Below are 20,960 nucleotides of genomic sequence, written 5' to 3'. Positions count from 1 at the left end.
TATTGACTCACAAGTTAAGAATGTGAAAACATTCAACAATATCTCAATTTAAAAAATGAGACATCATGTTCAACATCACAACTCAATCATGACCCTTTTGAATTATTAAACTTTATAAAATATTAATTTAATCTTATCAACATAATTATAAAAGACATCATATGGGTAAAAAAAATTCTTTTTAAATATTTTTTATTAAGATGTGACTTATAGAAAAATTAGCTCAAAAAGATCAAGAGTTTTGCTAAATCAGAACCAATAATTTTAATATAGATAAAATAAGTAACTATACAATAGCTAAGTTTTTACCGTCTATAATTCCATAAATGGATATCAGTAGTACAACTGCAACAAACTTGAGCATATTAATTACATATACATATATATATATATATATATAGCATTAAGTATGTGTAGTATAATATAGATATAATGAGATATATTATTGTTGTGCAATGTCTCATATTCTCTAATAACAATAATACAACTTATGAGTTTGGACTGATGTAAAGGGGTTGGGATAGATGACTATATATTTATGTTATATAAACCTAATGTAACAAAGGAGAAGGATAGTCAAAATACAAATCCTTATTCTATAATAATACATAGTGATAGCCTCTCAACGCTCAAAGGGACGTAGGCACAATTGGTTGAACCTCATTACCAAATCCCTTGTATTATTCTCTATATTCTTTTACTATTTGATTGCTTGCTTATTCCCAACAATTGGTATCAGATGGCTCTTAACCCAGGTGCCAAATTCAAGGTGGGGAAGTTTGATAGAAATGGTGATTTTGGATTGTGACAAAGGAGGGTTAATGATGTGTTAGCTCAACAAGGTCTATCAAAGAAACTGCATGCATGAGAATAAACCAAATGGTATGAATCAAGTGAATTGGGAAGAGTTGAAGGAGTAGGCTGCAGGAACCATATGGTTATGTCTATTAGATGAGATGATGTATATGTTATTGATTTGACGTCACCAACAGAGGTATGAGAGACATTAGAGAAATAGTTCATGTCCAAGTCTCTAACAAATAAGGTGTATTGAAACATAGACTCTATGGCCTGAAGATGCAGGAGGGTACTGATTTGCAACAACATCTCAACAATTTTAATCAAGTGATCAATGACTTGTAAAAACATGATGTGATTGATGATAAGGACAAAACAATAATATTATTGTGTTCTTTGCCAAATTCCTATGAACACTTGGTGACAACATTGACGTACGAGAAAGACTCAATTAAACTGGATGAGATGACATCTACACTTCTGTCCCACACTCAAAGAAGATACAATGTAGGGGAAAAGTCTAAAGGTCATGGTGTGTATGTGAAAGGGAGCCAAGCGCGTGGGAGGAGACAAGACAGAGGAGGTCCTGTCAAAGGGAAAATAACAAATTCTAGGGGCAGAACACCAGTAGAGTGCTAAGTGCATACAAAAAGGAGTGTCCCAATAAAAGAAGTCATAGCAAGCTGGTGGAGAAAGATGAAGTATCTACATCTACTAATGTTGCATAGAAAGATTACTCTCGTTACAACATTGAAGTTGATCTACTATCTGTATCATTAAATCATAGTAGAGATGAGTGGATACTTGACACTGGTTGTTCCCACCATGTGACGCCAAACAGGGAATGATTCTCCATATATAGGGCAAACAATTTTGGTTTCGTGTATCTCGGAAATAATAAAGCATGTGAAATTATTGGCATGAGAGAAATCAGAATTATGATGGATGATGGTGTAGTGAAGATGTTATGTGATGGATGATGGTGTAGTGAAAATTCTCATTACTCATCTTTAAACATTAGATCATGCGTTGGATAATCAAAACCAAAATAAGCATTAAGAATAAGAATAATCAAGGAAAAACAATGGAATAACATTAAACAATAAAATAGTCAAATAATTACATCTAACCCTAGACAGAAGGATTTAAATATTCTAATTATTGTTATGATTAGGTGATTGAATTCTTATCTTCAAAGATTCTGATTAGGATTAGGTGGTTGAACCATTTTTCAACGATTATGATTAGAATTAGGTGATTGAGTCCTTATCCTCAAAGATTATGATTAGAATTAGGTGGTTGAATCATTATCTTCAAAGATTTTAATTAGCATGATGATCTCCTTTGGCATTTTTTGCTCCTTTTATCCTCTAATCACCTAAAATATAATAAAATCACATGTGATATATTACGAATTATATTTATGTAGACTTTTAAGGTTAAGATGTGTTTAATTATCTCTATTATTTAAGGTATTTTTCGCAAAAAGAAATACTCACAACATGTTATTGATTTCTTTAAAAACATAAAAAGGAATTCAAAAAATATTAATTATTATTTACTATTTATGATAAAAATTAAATAAATTTAGTATTATTGCATTTTTTTTATATACTTAAACTCTCATTAAATGAAATAATTATTCTGTAAATAATTAAATTAAAATAAATCCACACACCATTCATAGTTTCATACTCAATTCTTTCCCTTATGTCACGCCCTATTCTTCTACAACTGAGCTCTATTGACATGTGCTTAAGTTCAGAAGTTCACACAAATGGTCCAAGTCTCTCACATGGTCTAATTAATCACCAACATAATAAGAAATTATCATATCTTAAAGAATTTCCTATTCTAATGATGATATTTATCATCTAATTATCTTCCTCTTAGTTACATATCCTAATTATATTTAAATTGTATATCTATCCCTTCATATGCAAAATTTAATCCATAATTAAACATAAACATACTCTAAAAATATAAGGTTAAACCACTCAAATGTCTATTATTTTCATATACACTTTTCTCACATAGTAAATAACCGTAATTTATGCATCAGTTTATCTAACAGCTACATCACTCACTTCACTAATACTAAGTACTATTAGATTTGTGATGACCATTGGAGATATTCAAACTTCAAAGGTCAAGTTTTGTTTGAACACCCAGGGATTAGGTACTGAGTGTTGATTGAGAAATTTTTATTTTCTACTATAAAATATATTATTGCATGTTGGTTAGGATGTATTTTCAATTATAGAAAATATAATTTTTTTATAAAAATTAAATTCTAGCTAAGAATACACATATTTAATATTTTAATACCTTGGCTTTTTGCAAAATTCATTTAATCATATAAAAGTTCAAAAGATGTCATTTTGTTAACTTTTTGACAAAAGAATCCGAACAAACATTGTATCATTATATCATGAAAGAGTTGTGAATTTGTTATAAGGTATAAGCCATGGCAACGAAGCTTCTAGGCAAGCAGAAAAGAAGAGAATTTACTTGTCTATAATTTTTGAAGAAAAAATACCATCTAACTTTATCCTCATTTTGCATAGTTTTAAAGATTGATGGCAGTATTTTAGTATATTTTTTATAGAAAAAAGTAGTGACCACCTCCTTCAACAAGGTGTAAGGGATCAATATCACTAACTTTACAATTTGGTGATTTTGATAACTTCAGTCAAATTTGGATCATTCCATATTTTAAATTTTACGTTATCCTTTCCAATAATCAAAATGTGAGTAGTCTATGAATAAGGTGTTGTTTAGCCATATAAGGCTCCATTAGATTATCAGGATGACCAAAAAGTTGAATGTTCAATTTTTTGGAGTGACATTTATTAAGAGGGGCAACCACACACTTTAAAGGAAATTAATTCATTACCTGACCTAAAAAATGTGATTTATCTAATACTCATCTAACAACCCAAATTGTTAAGGCATCATATTTTGAAATTGTCTGATCCCAACCTATAGCTGAAAGTGAATTGGATAAAATAGACATTAACTTAGTGGATTTGATTATAGACACTCCAAATTATCTACTTACAATCTTACAATTCATGTTTTCAATTTTTTATTTTATAGATCAATAAAAATGTGATTAAACATTTAACAATGCCAATAGCCTCACCCTCACTAAGCACTTGTTTTGTAGTATATATTTTTTTTTTCGTTTTCGAATATATCCTCGCACCGGAGACAATCATGTCTGAGCCGGGAACATTCACAAGTATGTGAGATTAGCTCTTTCAGCGAGTATTTTTTTCATCCACAAGACTTGTAGTATATATATTTGAGCATGAATAGTTATCCGCCATAATTTTAAATTTTCTCCTAGTTATTCATGAGAATATAAATTTTGGCTTTAAATGCATGAGCTACAAAATGAGTCATATGGGGCCAGGAACTTGATTTTGCTTTTTTAAGAAAGAATAAGCTTTATTATTAATCATAATAGTTTTTACCCGAGTATAAATTAAAATCAGTAAATTATTATGTCAATACTAAACACTTATAATTAAAAAATAAATATTAAATAAATAGATCACCGACAAATCAAAAGGCCCAGATCTAATTTATTTTAGTAATATTATTGGTTTCTTAATTATATATTTTTTAATTAATGTTACACGCCGAATCCACATACGTTATGTGTAATAATTAAGAAGAGGAAAACAAGCTTTGCTTATATGTTACAAAGAGAAAATTTAACAACATTCACCTTTGTTCATGTGTATCTCATTCACATACAAATAGAAGCAAGGTATTTTAACCTACATCCTCTCAAATCATGTGTACAATTTTTTGATAATTAAAATACTATGTACATGACAAAACTTGTCAAGTAAAAAGTAATAAGTTGGATATAATTGATAAATAGCTGAATTTCTCAACCATAATATCAAAAAGTTAAAGACTTTATTGGTTGAGATAAAATTCATAATACTTGCAAAATTATATACCTAATGATAAAGTAATATACTCCTTCCATCCATAATGATAGAAAATTTTATAATTTTTTATCCTAAATAAAAGATATAATAATAAATGAGGAAAGTTGAAAATTGCACATTACAATATGATTGACTATTAAGAAAGAGAAAATGAGAGTCTATTAATTAGAATTTGACATTCAATTTTTTAAATCAATTTATTTCTTCATTCTTTTACTCATTGTGATACAAAATATAGAAATAATTAAATGTATTAATTATCATTCCTATGAAATCTGTGATTGATTAAGAAGTTGCAAATTGTGCAATAATAATAATATGGAGTATTAAAAAGTTCCCCCTTTATTTATTCCGATTTTTTTCAATTTTTTCTATCGTTTTGGAATGGATAAAGCATCTAGAGTCTAATATGAATGTAAATATTTATGTAAAATTAGAGTATCATACATCATTCTTTTTTAAGAGTGAAGTATGATTAAATATAGATGATAGATAATATATTGATAGTGTAATAAACTCTTAAATTCTTATTTAGTGTGAATATTTTTTGTCAAGTACTTAATACATTAAACAGTAAAAAAAAAAGTTAAGCAAAAACATTTAGAAATCAAGTGTAATATCTATGCATTGACGATATAAAAATTTATACACAATAAATGCATCATCTATTATTCATTTATATTACTTTTATTTAAGAATTAATAATAATTAAAAATAAATATATAATAACAGTATAAAAAAACTCTTCAAATTTTGACCTCATACATCACTCATAATAATGTCCAAAGATATACAACTTTTTTGAAATATTCTTTGCTTTTGTCACACACAAGGCACCATCAATATATATATTTAAAGAATAAAGCATTTTCCTAGTACCCACAAATATATACCTGAATTTATACAAGTCTTCATTCTTCAGCTTATAATTCAACAATTTGAAACCATGACAAAAGATAGGAAAGTTGGTGTGGCAATAGATTTTTCTAAGAGCAGTAACAATGCTTTGAATTGGGCTCTTGAAAATTTGGCTGATAAAGGTGATACCTTCTACATCATCCACATCATTACCCATTCTCATGATGAATCAATTAATAAGTTGGGGCTCAAATTTGGTTCTCGTAAGTGCTTTTTTATTCTTCTAATTAAATTTAAGTGATTCTCTGATTTGACTTATTTGGGTTATGTTTGTAGCTCTTATTCCTTTGAGTGAATTCAGAGAGCCAGAGATTTTGAGCAAGTATGGTGTGAAAACTGATGCTGAAGTTCTTGATACTCTTGACACTGCTGCTAGACAGAAAGAGGTTTTTTTTTTACTTGGGTTTGATCTGTTTATGAAAAAAATCACTTTTTTATGTGGAAATTAATTGTTTATGTTTTATGATATTATTGATGATTGAGGATATATTATGTTAATGAAGGTGAATATTGTTGCAAAATTGTACTGGGGTGATGCAAGAGAGAAACTGTTGGATTCTGTTGCAGATCTGAAACTGGACTCTCTGGTTATGGGAAGCAGAGGTCTTAGCACAATCCAAAGGTCTCTACTTTTTCTTATCTTTTGCTTTTTTTACTGTCTCTGGTCTTTTCATCAAATTTTTAGGGTCTCTTTCTTTCCTTATTTTTCCTTAAATTATGTTTGTGTCTCGCCCATATTTAATGTTTATGGGCTGAACTGCCCAAAAAGTCAAATGAGCAAAATTTATATATATTGCCCCCAAAAAATATAGGCTATGCAGGCGCATCCAATACATTAGCCGTTTTGCTATTATATTATATTAATATTAATGTTAAAAAACTAATAAAAGAATACGATAAATATTTTTATTTACATCATTTGTTAAAATAGAATGAGTGACTTGATGATAAATCTTGTTTTAGAAGAATAAATATAAACAAAGATAATGATTGTGTTTTTGATCCTCCTCAATAAAACTTTAGTAAAAAATAAGTTGCTTTCTTAAATAATTGTAATTTTAAAGGAAAACTCTCTTATATGATGAGAACGATTTAAATGAAAATCAAAGTGTATAATTGGTTTTGATTGATTTTGATTTGTATGATTGCATGATTAGTATAATTATTGTACCGAATTGACAAAAGGATTATTCACTATTTTTTCGATTGAACCGGCCAATAGAATATGATTTCCATAATTGTGATAATATTTATTTACTATTAGATAATTTTTTTATATATAGAACAATCATCATTCATATGTACTAATTACTTCTAATATTATATGATAATTAAATATGAATAATAAATAATATATTGACAATATAAAATACTCTTACACTATCCATATATATATATATATTCTACTTTTTCTAGTTACTAATGGTGTGAATAAAAATGTGGTAGACTCCTAAAACTTTAATTTTGAGGTTAACACAAAATGTGGGAGACTATCTACATCTATATTTTTATAACTACTCATACAATTCTGAATATTGGCATATCATTCTGATTAAATAATTTTTTGGTTTTAAGTAAGAATAAAAAATAGATTAAATTTAATTTACTATTGAAAATTTTAATATAAAAAAGAATTGATTTGATTCTGAGAATTTTCCGTTTTACTTATATGAATTTAAAAATATACTTAAATTTAATTGTGTTTGGTTTAACTTTATCTACATATTTGATTTGGGTTGTTTCTTAATTTAATTGTATTTATTTTAATCGATATTATTTTTTCTATATTTGTATTGACAATGTAAAAACATTTAGGAAGAAAAGATAGAAAAATATAATAATATGATTAATAATTGTGTAAGGAAGAGAGATATATTAAGAAATTACCAAAATATTATTTATAGCTAGTAATACATGTCCCTTTATATCATGGGAGAGAGAAAAATATACAACAACGTTTTATATGGGAAATTAGTTTATTTTTTTGACACCGAAAGAATATTTAAACTACAAGTATGTCTTACTTGAAAAAAAAAGCTGGATCTATTTTTTATTTGAGGAAATCGAATCTGTCTATATATAATTGGTATGGGTCCTGTATTTACATTATCGAATGTAATGTAATATAATATTATGACATTTTTTTTCTTTTTGTTTATTCTGTCAAAATTATGATCAATTATATAATACCTATTATTTGTGTGTTGATTTAAAATACACAGGATACTATTGGGAAGTGTTAGCAACTTTATGGTGACACATGCACCATGCCCTGTGACTATTGTCAAGGATGCAAGCAACATCAAGTAGATCATCAATTTGGAATATCATTTACATTTTCTTTCATATTTTCTTGGACTGTACTTAAACTATAGTACATCATATATCATCATCTAAGTATTGTGGTTTAATAATTGACAATAAGATTATGAATGAATGATTTTAATAATGTAAGTTTCAAATTTGAGTTCTATTTTAGTCCCTATGAATTTTAAATTCATTATATCAAGGGAATTATAAGATAGCACATGCTTCTGAATTTTGGCATAGAGATTAAAGGAATAATGTAATTTCAAAATTGCCTAAATTTGAGTGCTATTTTAGTCCCTATAATTTCAAATCTGAAGAGAAGTATAAGTTATTAGAAAATGAATCTCAACTAAATGATAAAAGTCGATTTTTAATGATTAAAATGTCATGCGTTCAAATCCTAAAAATAATCTTTCTATATGTGTGAAGTAAGATTATATATATCTACTTTACTCAAATTTCATTAAGTTAAAGCTCAAGCAATTTTTTTAAGTGTTGAGTTTATTCAAGTGTGGAATCTTATATTGGATATGTGAGGAGGAGTGAAAGACTTTATAAATAGAAAATATCCATGGAACTAATACCTTAAGGTTTTTGTTCAAGATGTGGTGTATCACTTATAACTTTCCACTCTTCTCATACTCTACTAACAATGAAACTCCATAATGATTGGGAGGCTCCTCAGGCGTAATCTAATCCAACAATTTTACTAGTAGGACATGCATATCACAATTGCAATTTTGATAAACAAAAGATTTTCAGCAATCTTGGGCAATTTTGATAAACCATAGATACCACAATATAAAACCATAGATCTCACTTAGACGTGTCATCATGCAATGTTCATACATTACACATGGTATTTAACTTATTGTGCAGAAAGTATCTTGAACAAAGAAAAACTGTCTTTTGGAATCAGATAGCACATGATTCTGGTTTAGGCACAGAGATTTTTAATTCTACAAAAAGTCATTTAAATATTCCTTAACTTGTTTGCATGCATCGGTTTGGTAGGGCGTGAAAGCAACATCCAATGTTGCTTTTATTCTTACTTGAAGGGTCATTTGCATAAAGGGACAATATAGGTGTTTTTCACAATCACTAAATTATCTATTATTCATATGTTAATTATTATTGACTCTTAAATAAAAGTAATACATATCAATGATAGATGTATACCGATAAAACTGAACAGTAAAAAATCTGAAATCGCAACAAACAAAAAAACGAAATTGTTTGGATCATGTTAGACTAATTTATAGGAACCCAATCAATTTGGACGAGTTTTTTGTTTCAATTTCAGAAACTAGACCGAATCAATACTAACTATACATACACAAAAGTAAAGATTATTTTATTTTTATATTTTCTAATTGTTATAAATGTTATTACTTATGAGTTAAGACTTTCTTATTGTTAAAATTATGTTGGTGTGTTATTGTTGTTGTTTTCATGTTTTTTGTGTGTGTTGTTTTTATGTTTTTTTGTCATTTTTATCTTTAGTTCAAACCATTATTTATTAATGTTCACTTAATTGTATATGTGTATCATATTTGGTACCAAGAGTTTTGGAGTAGACTTAATGATTTTTATTTAAATTTGAGACTTTGAAAACGCACTAAACTAATATTATGAAATAGACATATTTTTTATGTGAATTTGACACAATGAAAATATATTAGACTTGTTATTTTTTATTAAAAAAAGCGAAACAAACTAAAACTGCATATAGATTTTAAATCGGATTTCTTAATATAAATCGACCAAACTAATTGAAAATACATTTTATTTATGTTTTTGGATCAAATTATTTTTTTTACCTAAAACCTGATTCAAATCTACCACCAATACCCCTATTACCAATGATTTATGAATGCTAAAAAAAGATATTAGAAGTTATGTAAGCAACAAACATATATTTTATGCAAAAATGTCCAAGCGTTATCATCATGAGAGGCCCATAAGCTGGGGAAGGCTTCGATCGTCTAGGCCCAATATGAAAAGTGGTAAAAATATTTACTACCTTTCAACTTAATTTTTCTAATGTTACTTCATATTTAAGTTTGTTGCATGCCTTATTTTTTAGGAGAGAAAGATTAAATACACTATTGTTATTAAAATAAGCAACAAGAATATAAGAACGGACTCATACTCACTACTCATAAATGGAGGCTATAAAAAATAATTAATAAATTTTTAACTTGAATACAATTTTTTTAACTAATTAGAAGAAGTGTTATATAGATTGACACACTTTTTGAGATAATAGATATGATTTCGTGTAACAGAAGCACAAGATGAGAATTATACATGCATATTCATTAGTCATAACATTTGAAATACAAAGTATATGAGAAACCATTAAAAGAGGGTTTCTCACATTAAAATAAAAACTTGAAAGCTTCAGCTACATAACATAAGAGTAACTGAATATACATAGAGTTCCTATACCATAGGGCTTTTAGATTACAAATGGTGAATAAGCCATTATTTACATGACTAAGGTTCATATTGTGATTCTATTGTGTTTGGCTTGAAAAAGAAACTAGCCATCCACAACTTTCTCACTACAGCATAACTCTTCCATACAACAAAAGATGAAATATATTGCAAAACACTATCCTCCAACTTACCTGCAAAAACATGCATGCAATTGATGAATACCCAATAATAACAAAATGGAAAAGTTTAAATCATAGTCACCTAATACACGATTCTCTTTGATCCGGGTACGGGTACGTGGTATGCAGTAGGTAACCCCTATCAAATACCGGTAGGTTAGGATATACTTAGTAAGGTTTCTATAGCTCTTTGCACAACCATTTCTAGTGTCACTTCTTGTAGGTTTAAATCATCTTTGGCTTCAACCTAGGAGAAATACCCTAACATAAAATTATTTATTGTTTGTTGTAACTCATTCATGTATGCAAGTGTATATCACCAATTACTCTTTTTATATTTGTTCTTTCTTTAACTTAAACTATAGGTGAAAATCTAGTTGGTTAATTATAAAGAATTAATCGCAAAAGAATAATGAATTGGTACGCAAGAATTGTGTTTCAATAATTTTCTACCAAAATGAGAGAATTGTGTTATAATTAGCAGTTATATATATATATATATATATATATTTTTTATATGCAAATGCAATATAAAACCACTCATAAGTCATGACTCTCTTCTTTATTCTTTAAGGCTACTTATAGCATCCACAATGGAAAACAACATATTCATTTTTATTTGGGCCTCCCACATCATTTTATAATTTATTATAACTTCTCATGAAATAAGAATAATGTCTATTTTTTTCTCATAATGACAAACATCATTCTTATTTTTATTTGGGTCACATGACATCTACCTTTTCCCACAGAAATAAAAAAATAAGAACAACACAGTGAAGAACAAAATAAGAATATTCTTATTCGATTAAGAATAACGCTAAAAACAACCATTATAGTTGCTCTTAATTTTCAAATGAACTTTATTATAAATAATTCTGACAAGAGCTATACGGAAGAATTCAAAATAAAAAGCAATCAATATTTGGAATACTATTTGTAGTATCACATCTTCTTCTCTCCCAAAGTTTATATCTCCATGTATCATTTATTTCTCATTAGTTAGAAAAGTAAAACATGAATTAAATATATATTAATTTTATATTTCCTGACCAATAAAAATGAAAGAGTACATAAAGTGATTAAGGGTGGAAACAGGCCAGGCCAGGCTTTGCCTTAAACAGGCCCAGCCTATGTAGCACATAGGAGCTTGGGCCTGGCCTGTTAGCCTATTTAAAAAAAAAATTCAAAGCCTAGGCCTGGCCTATTTAAAAGCCTGACCTGGCCTGTTAGCCTGTTTAAAGGCCTATTATACTATGCTTATGAAATAGGCTATCATGTCTACATTTTAATGGACTTATAGGCTTATTTTTAGTTAGACTCATCTAATTCTAATAATTAAATTATATTTTTATATACATTTTTATATTAATATTACATATATATAATAATATTGCTTATATTAAAATAGTATAAATTTCAACATTCTTATATAATATAGCTAAATAGACCGGTCTGTTAGGCTTTATAGGCCTTTTAGGTGGCCTAAAGTCTGGTCTGTTAAGCTAAATAGGCTTTTTAGAAAGCCTAAGCCTGGCCTGTTCGTCAAAAAAGCCTGGCCTGGCCTAGCCAAGTGATACACATATTGAGACAAAAGATATGCTCCCCTATTTGTCGATGGGAAGCACATTTGTTGTCCCACTCCATGTATTATCAACTGTCATTGATTGAAAAACATTTATCTAAGTTAAAATTGTAATATTAAATTTTTTATAGCCAATCACACCTCCTAAAAACATAGAGTGACACAAAATAATGGAAAAACAAAAATATACCCTTTTCCATGGTTTTGAGAAAATAATATACCTTTAGAAGCATATCCCTTGGCAAATTGATCTTTAATAATAGAGAGATCCTGTGAATAGAAAGTTACAAGACAGAAAATGAACTTCAAAATAATGATACACAAGTAGAATCCTAAGAGCAAAATTTATTAGACAAGTACATATATATCATACCTTGCCACCAGTTTCCTCTTGAAGCACTTCCTGAATCATCTTCTCCTCCATCTTTCTTGTACTGATACATGAAATATCAAATAAATAAAAAACAAATAACCCAAATATTAGCTAACTCTAGAGAACATCTCAATCCAGTGATTCAAATTGCAGACCACATCACACGATACTGTCGCAATATTGCGACGACTGTCGCATCACACCGTATTATAGTATGTTACTGACTCACAATGATGCAGCCATAATGGGATGCAGTGCGACCATATTAGCTTGCATTTCGGTCGCATCCGACCGCATCAAATTAAGAAAAAATGATAAGATAGGCAATCACCAAAGACTTTAATCCTGAATCCTGTGTGCTTTGTGGCAGAGAATAGATGTCTTGCCCCCCATAATAGATTGATGAACTAAGGTGACAAGGTTGAACTCTTTGTTCTTGGTAAATGGAACTCATATCCTTTCTTGGTGTGCTAAGAGTTTCACCATCTTTGCCCTTGTAGATGTAATCTACATTGAGAGAATGGATTAGGAAGGAAAAAAAGCATAAAGGAAAATCTGAAAAGCAGTATCTTAAATTAATTAAAAACTATTAAAGATTTGACTAGATACCTAATACATATTATTTCATTCCATATATGCAAAACCTTATAAGTTATATTCAATATGAAAAGTCATGTAGAATCTTTTTTTAATATAAAATAACATATAGATATAAAGAGTATATAGTAATTTGGTTGATCGTATCGTATAATTGACTTTGACAAATAAAAGGAAAATTCATTGTAAGGAAAGTAAAACCAATAGGAAATATGCCATTAGGAGAGAGTTAAAATTATGACATATATCCTATTGTTTTACTTTTTAGAATTTTTTGGTAAAAGTAACTAAATATAATGCATGTCATAGTTTTATTGGTCGAAAAAAATAATTTGCATTTTGATAGAAATAGATACCAACCTTGAGTAGCAATTTTGGGGTTCCATCCATCAATGACAATTTTCCCACTCAGTTCAGAGCGCAGAGATTCTCTCCCTAACATCTGAATCATCACATCACAGAAAATTGTCAGAGCTATATGTTGTGTGTGTGTCAAATTGGATTTTGCGTAGCTTATTCTATGTTTAAAATAGCTTGAAATATAGCTTTATAAGTGATTTTTTAAATAAGCAATTATTTCTCCAAAAGTTGTCCAAGTGGCATAGAGCTCAATTTTTCTTAAACAAAGTCACTAGTTGAGTTGCTCTCTAGTTCGGATGGAATCTGCTGTCCCCAACCACGTCCGTAACCAATTATAATAAAGTAAAACTGATAAAGTTATAAATATTTAATTTTTTTTAACTGACGTGACATAATATAATTGGTCTGGGACAGAGTTTGGGATACCAGATCCTTGTCCCTCTAGTCCAGCATTGAAATATAAGAAAAATGACATTTTTTGGATTTTAAATTTTATTAAAAATATCTTAAATATAGTCCAATATTTTAAATTGTGATCCCATGATTGCGTTCATTGCGGTCAGTGTGATGTGAATTATTTTAAGAATGAAAACATATTTTTAATATTGATACGGTATGATATAGTTACGGCAGATACCACAACCACAATATTGCATTGCATCATGTGGTGATGCAGTCCGCAATTTGAACAATTGATATAACCATTAAATATATTTTTTTTGACACATAGGAATCTCATTATTAGGTAGGATTCCATGCCAAAGTAAAAATTTAGAGTTGGAGAGAGTTTTGTTGCAAAACAACCACAATATTGCATTGCATCATGTGGTGATGCGCAATTTGAACAATTGTTATAACCATTAAATATTTTTTTTTTGACACATAGGAATCTCATTATTAGGGAGGATCCCATGCCAAAGTAAAAATTTAGAGTTGGAGAGAGTTTTGTTGCAAAAAGTAATCTCTTACATTAAGTAGCATTTGTTGGAGTCTAATATGATTCCAATATAAAAAGAGTACTTGCAAATTGCAATGAAATCGTGTGTTGGAATTCATCATTAACTGTTTTCTCTGTTCATCAATTATAATCTTTGAAAAGTTGGAATTGGATAGTAATGATTTTAAAAGAAGAACACAAGCAATACTCTTCATATAAATCATTAAATGGAGATAAAGAAAAAAGAAGATTGAATTGAACTTAAGAAAATGAAACCAAATAAAAGGATGAAAAAGAAGCTTCTGAAATGAATAAAATACCATACCTTAGAAGAAGGAGAAAATATAGAGCCAAAAATTCCAGAAGAAGAAGAAGGGTATGATTGGTTGGACCCAAAAAGTTCAGAAGTGAAAGATGATGGTGAAGAAGAAGAAGAAGAAGAACCCATTTGTTTTCTTCCTTCCATTTTCCTCTGTAACAATAATCTCAACCTCAACACTTCAAAAAAATGAGATTTTTATGTGAAGACAATTCCACAAACAAACATCAATCACCGTTTTGAGGAACAACAAAGTCGAGGTTTATCCTAGGAAACAGAGAGAACACAGAGGAACAGAACAAAGGAACACGTGAAAAGGTTATAAGCTATATAGAGAGAGAAATGTGAAACCTTGGTTCACACTCTTTCATTTATAAAGACGGAAAATAAGGGTGAGGATTTAGGCTATATATTTTTATCGATTATAATATCGATACACAATATTTATATACAATTATTATATTATAATTTATTATTCAATAATAATTAAATATGAATAATGAATGTGTAATGATAATGTATATAACTTATAAACTATGATGTATACATTTTTTCTCTATTTTATTTTATTTTAATCTAATTTTATATCATTTTTCTGTAATAGGAAACTCCATGATAATGTTGATGGTATTTTCTCTTTTTCTTGTTGTGTGCTATGTTTAATTATCTATCTTAAGTAGTAAGTAAGCCATGCATCTTGTAAATTTTACAATTTATTTAAGATTAAATTATAATTATACTATAACTTTTAGTAAAATTATAAAAATCACCTTCCTTTTGTCATCATTACACAAATTACTTGTAATTTATATTTATTTATATAGTAATATTTTAAACAAAAAATGTATACTAAATATAATTAAGTTAAATAAAATATTGTATAATATGGAGAAAAATCCAAATACTTTTAGATTGAATGTATCATCATTATTTTTGTTCCTTAAAAATACATTAATAATTTTAAGGAAATGTTATTTAATCCACTCTTATATTATTTTGCAACGAACTAAAACTAATGAAGAAAAGACTAAAGGTGTAAAAGTTCGACCCTGATTGACTTTTGGTGCAATTCAATAACAAAATACAAAGAAATGGTTTGGTTCACTTCAATTAATCGTAAATTTTATTGTAGGAACTGGACCGCTCATGAATAATTTGGTTCAGTTTGGTTCTACAATTTCCTGAGATACTAATTATATATTTAAAAGTTCAAAATGTATTTCAAGATATATTGATTGTCCCATAAAAGTAAAAGCATTATTATAATTATTCTCACAAAATATAAACCATAAATAAATGAGTAAACAATTTGAAACTCATAACTCTTTCTTAGTAATATTTAACAATTATATAATTTATGAAGAAAAAAACGATGATCACATATAAATAGTACAATTCATAATTAATATCATATATAACAATACAATTCACAATTAGTAACATTTATAACAATACAATTCACAATTAGTAACATGTATAACAATTTAGTAACATATATAACAATATAATTCACAATTAGTAACATATATACCAATTAATAACGTATATAACAGTAACATGTATAACAATTCAATTCACAATTAGTAAGATATGTAACAATTAATAACGTATATAACAATGACATATATAACAATTTATGGTATATGCTAGTTTCAAACTTAGTACCATGAAAGTTAGAATATATGTTCCAAATCGTCAAGTGGGAAAGTAACAAATATATATAAGAATTTAGTAAGTAGTAATATATATAACACTAAATTGATAATTTAAGCTACAAAATTAGTTGAAGAATTCAAACAACAATACAATATTATTCCCTAGTATCTATATCTTTAGCACGTAGTTCGTTTCAAATGGTTCTTAAATTTTCAAAATCATTACGAAACTGAACATAAACGATTCTTTAAAAAAGACCAAACCAAACCATGTTTTTGTGGTTTGGTTCAGTTTGGTCCCACTAGTTTTGTAGTTTAAACGAGAATTATTTACACCCCTAGAAGATATATTGACTCTTATATTATTTAGACTTATCTTCACAATATATCATATTTTGTTTAATTTAATTAGACTTATCATACATCTTTTTGTTTAAAAGATTATACTTATATCTCATGCATTGGTAGTCAATGTATTATATGTATATAAATTTGGGGTAATTTATGTTGGGGCAACAAAAAGTATGGTGATTTATATAATTTCACTAGAACTCAATGATGTTAGTGTAATTTACTCTTTATTTGATTATTATGTTAGAAATAATTTAATATGATGTATAATATATTTTGTAGTTTTAATAGTTTGAACTTTAACCAGTGTTGTGAAAGCTGGTGAATAGGTAAACTGATTCTCCTCGTTTTGCAAAACAATTATATCAGTCACACAATCAAATTGATCAAAATCGGTTATACTAACTGATTTTTAGTTGAATCATAATAGTCATATTAGCCGATTTTCATTTCAAATTAACTCTTTAATGAAAATGACTTAATTTTTATCAAAATATTGTTATGGGATAACACACAATTACTACATTTGTTTATACTTCTAAAATATGAGTTATCACTAATAAGTCACACATTTTTGTTTTAACAAATGATGTAAATAAAAATAGTTATTGTCTTCTTTATTAATTTTTCAATATTAATACAAATATAATATATATAACTTGAATGATATGTGATTTAATTAGTGAATAATCGATTAAACCGTTATATCATCATACAAGTACATTGTCTAGTATTAATAATTGTGATTCTAAGATATTTGAATTTGAAACTAATTATTGTTTTTTTATATTTTAATTAGTTATTTTTTTATTTTAAATAAAATGTTTATAGTGATTTTGAATTTTGATTAAAAAGCATTGAAGAAATCCCTTTAACAAATAAATTTCTTTTCATAAAAGTAACAAATTACACAAGTCTCTAGGAGAGAAATTACATACGAGTTTTCTGCTTCAAAACCTTGTTGTGAAAAATGGATTATTAGTGGATCCGTGGTTGGGCTCATATGCTAAATCACACCATAGGACTTTGGATTGTTGAAAAAGTTCAATTAAGTTAAGGATAATTTTATTGGTATTATTAAGGATTTTCCTTAAAACTTTATAGGTAAAAAACTAATTTTTTTTTGAGGTGTATGATTGCTTATCCAGCAAATATTGTTCTTGGGAATCAAACTCTTAACTATTTTATCTTTTTAGAAATCTAATGTAGTCTTACATCACTAGAAAAGTACACTTCAGTAATTACCCAAAAATAAAATATATAGGTCGGAAGGAAAATCCCCATAAACCCTAATTAAACCTCAGCTGGGAACATACAATTGAGGAGTAAAAGCATTGATCATTGTGATCATTATCCCATTTGATAATGGAAATACAAAACAATGCTTAGACACTAAAATAATGAATTAGAAGTAAAAAAAATTGAAAAATTGTTATTTAATTTAATAATTAGTAATCAAAGCAAGTGGGGGGATAGAAAATTACCAAGAAGCTCTTATGCAGAATGGTTGAAATGCAGATCGCTCACTTATCATTTCATCACATTTAGCACATGTTTATTCTCTTTCAACATGTGCTTTTTTAGCCATTAATTCAGTTATAGTTTGTTAATCAGTTTTCTTGTTAGCCAAACAAATCAATATTGCATATAAATACTGATGTATACAATTCATTGGATAATAACAAATACACAAGAATTCTTTACCTCTTCTTTTATTCCAATATATGTTTAGAGAATACTTTTATGGTATCAGAGCACTCATCTTTTGAGTGCTCTGCTGTGAAACCATTCTGCCAAGAAGCTATTAGCCATGGAAGCAAGCTCGAAAGCAACACACAACTCACCACAACTTATCGATCCATCTCTAAACCCTACAAACCCTTACTACATTTATCCGGGTGATAATTCAGGATTTGTCTTGGTATCACCTCCCTTGGATGGTAAGAATTAGTCTTCATGGAATAGATCAATGAAGAGGACCATATTGTCCAAAAACAAATTTAAATTTGTGAATAGAACAATAGGAGTACCACAACAAACTGACCCAATTTTTTATTCTTGGGAGATGTGTAATACCATGATTGTATCATGGATAACAAGATCCTTGACCCAACAAATTTCCCAAAGCATCATATACATAGATAATGCACAAGATCTATGGGAAGACCTTAGGGAGAGATTTTCAAAGGGTGACCATTTTAGAACTTCCGACTTATTGCAAGAGATCCACTCTATGAGACAAGGGGATAGAACCATTTATGTTTTTCACACTGACATGAAGACCTTGTGGAATGATCTTGACACCCTGAGACCCATTCCAAACCTGTCCTGTAGCAATGGTTCCAATTGTCCACTGCTGAAACTGATGAAAGAATACATAGAATCTGAGTTTGTTATGTGTTTTCTCAAGGGGCTCAATGATTCATACAACACAGTAAAGACACAAATTTTGCTCATGGAACCTTTGCCATTAATCAACAAAGTCTTTTCCCTTGTTCTCCAACAAGAAAGACAACAGGAAGACACACCAAATGGTGAAGGAAGAGGGGCCATAAACTCTATCAGCATAAGCCAACCTTGGAAACCATCATTCAATAAAAATTCAAGCAAGAGTACAATTGAAACTAACAAAGGCACAAGGAAATTTAGTGGAGGAGGAAGCACAAGAAGTTATGGAATGGTTTACTCCACCAACAATAACAAGATTTGTGTTTTCTGTGGAAAGGAGGGACACACCACAAAGGCATGTTACTTCAAGCATGGATTTCCACCCAATTCAAGTTCAAGTCCAAGAATTCCATGAGTGGTTCCATCAACACCATTACTTGTACTCCAACATATAACATGAGTAACCAGATACAAGAAACAAGGCAAGGTGGTGATAGACCAGTTAGCCAAATTGGACAATTAACAATTGATCATGAGCACAGTATCAACCATCTCAACAAAGAACCAAGTAGTGACCATACAATTCCAGGTACAACTCTAAATCAACAATCTTGGATCCTTGATAGTGGTACAACGGATCATGTAACTAATGATATATCAAACTTCACATGCTATAATCATATTAAACTCATATGTGTTAAGATACCTAACAACATGACTATTACTGCTAGGCACTATGGCACTGTTAAACTATCTGAATCTCTTAGTTTGTTTAATACCTTATACATTCCTGGATTCAAATACAATATTGTCTCTTTTCATAAGCTTGCCACTACACTTTAATGCAAGCTTGTGTTTGACAATTGCTCTTGTATAATCCAGGATATGACTACCTCGAGGATGATTGGTTATGTTGAAGCCACCAACACACTTTACATCCTCACCAAAATTGGGAAGTCATTTGCCAATGCCTCACACCAGATTAGTCAAATAAACAACAATAAATCTAACAGCTTTAATCTATGACACTTTAGATTAGGACACCCATCACACACTATCCTCAATAATATTCATAAACAATGTCCTTATGTTAAGTTTGATCAAAATATAGTTTGTGATTTTTGCTATCTTTCTAAGCAATCCAAGTTGCCTTTTCCCTCTAGCACTACTCAATCTTTTGACCTTGTCCATATGGACATTTGGGGGCCTTTTAGCACTTCCACTTTGCATGGTCACAAATATTTCCTTACAACTGTTGATGATTTCACTAGGTATACTTGGGTCTTTCTTATGAGTGCTAAAACTGAAACTAGAAATCTCATTCACAATTTCATCCAAATGGCCTTAGTTCAGTATAACAGAAAACTTAAGGTTATTCGTAGTGACAATGGTTCTAAGTTTAATATGCTTGCTCTTTATAATGAATTGGGCATTATTCACCAAACCTCATGCCTTGAAACACCACAACATAATTCTACTGTTGAGAGGAAGCATATGCACATTTTGAACATTGCTAGATCTATCTTATTTCAATCCAATTTACCTAAGCCCTTTTGGGGTTATGCTATCACACATGTTGTTCATATCATGAACTTATTACCCACTCCTGTCTTGGATACTAGATCTCCTTATGAGATTTTCTTTGGCACTGCTCTAGACCTCAATACTTTAAAGGTCTTTGGTAGTCTATGTTTTGCTACTACTCTTGCTAATCATAGAAACAAGTTTGATCCTAGAGCCAGAAAATGCATTTCCTTGGCTTCAAGACTGGCACAAAAGG

General features: G+C 28.9%; 2 protein-coding genes across 3 annotated transcripts; one reads left to right on the top strand and one right to left on the bottom strand.

Annotated features, from left to right (window-relative positions):
* On the top strand, positions 5,656 to 8,157 carry LOC109363364 (universal stress protein PHOS34-like). Its single transcript, XM_019609611.1, has 4 exons — positions 5,656 to 5,887; positions 5,961 to 6,070; positions 6,188 to 6,306; positions 7,907 to 8,157. The coding sequence occupies exons 1-4, from the start codon at positions 5,713 to 5,715 to the stop codon at positions 7,992 to 7,994; spliced, it is 492 nt and encodes a 163-aa protein (XP_019465156.1). The 5' UTR covers positions 5,656 to 5,712; the 3' UTR covers positions 7,995 to 8,157.
* Positions 10,290 to 15,138, bottom strand: LOC109363336. 2 transcript variants are annotated; one of them, XR_002109486.1, is made up of 7 exons: positions 14,793 to 15,138; positions 13,531 to 13,612; positions 12,905 to 13,080; positions 12,574 to 12,634; positions 12,422 to 12,470; positions 10,592 to 10,627; positions 10,290 to 10,498 (listed from the first exon to the last, which is right to left on the bottom strand). XR_002109486.1 is itself a non-coding variant. In XM_019609570.1 (6 exons), exons 1-5 carry the CDS (start codon positions 14,931 to 14,933, stop codon positions 12,454 to 12,456), a joined length of 477 nt encoding a protein of 158 aa, XP_019465115.1. In that variant the 5' UTR covers positions 14,934 to 15,138; the 3' UTR covers positions 10,290 to 10,627; positions 12,422 to 12,453. The 2 variants fall into 2 exon arrangements, 1 of the variants encoding a protein (XP_019465115.1); XM_019609570.1 differs by having other exon boundaries at positions 10,290 to 10,627.

Source organism: Lupinus angustifolius, chromosome LG13, assembly GCF_001865875.1.
Source record: "Lupinus angustifolius cultivar Tanjil chromosome LG13, LupAngTanjil_v1.0, whole genome shotgun sequence".
Classification (NCBI taxonomy): domain Eukaryota; kingdom Viridiplantae; phylum Streptophyta; class Magnoliopsida; order Fabales; family Fabaceae; genus Lupinus; species Lupinus angustifolius.
Note: the sequence above shows the minus strand (reverse complement) of the source record. Positions and strands in the feature narration are given on the sequence as shown.

Excerpts from the sequence above, each read along its gene's own strand:
- LOC109363336 (XM_019609570.1), bottom strand. The coding sequence starts at position 14,933 with ATGGAAGGAAGAAAACAAATGGGTTCTTCTTCTTCTTCTTCTTCACCA. Across the intron at positions 13,613-14,792 it reads TATTTTCTCCTTCTTCTAAG|ATGTTAGGGAGAGAATCTCT; the intron begins GTATGGTATTTT and ends GTGATGATTCAG. Across the intron at positions 12,635-12,904 it reads ATTCAGGATTAAAGTCTTTG|TACAAGAAAGATGGAGGAGA; the intron begins GTGATTGCCTAT and ends TTCATGTATCAG.
- LOC109363364 (XM_019609611.1), top strand. The coding sequence starts at position 5,713 with ATGACAAAAGATAGGAAAGTTGGTGTGGCAATAGATTTTTCTAAGAGC. Across the intron at positions 6,071-6,187 it reads CTGCTGCTAGACAGAAAGAG|GTGAATATTGTTGCAAAATT; the intron begins GTTTTTTTTTTA and ends ATGTTAATGAAG. Across the intron at positions 6,307-7,906 it reads GGTCTTAGCACAATCCAAAG|GATACTATTGGGAAGTGTTA; the intron begins GTCTCTACTTTT and ends TAAAATACACAG.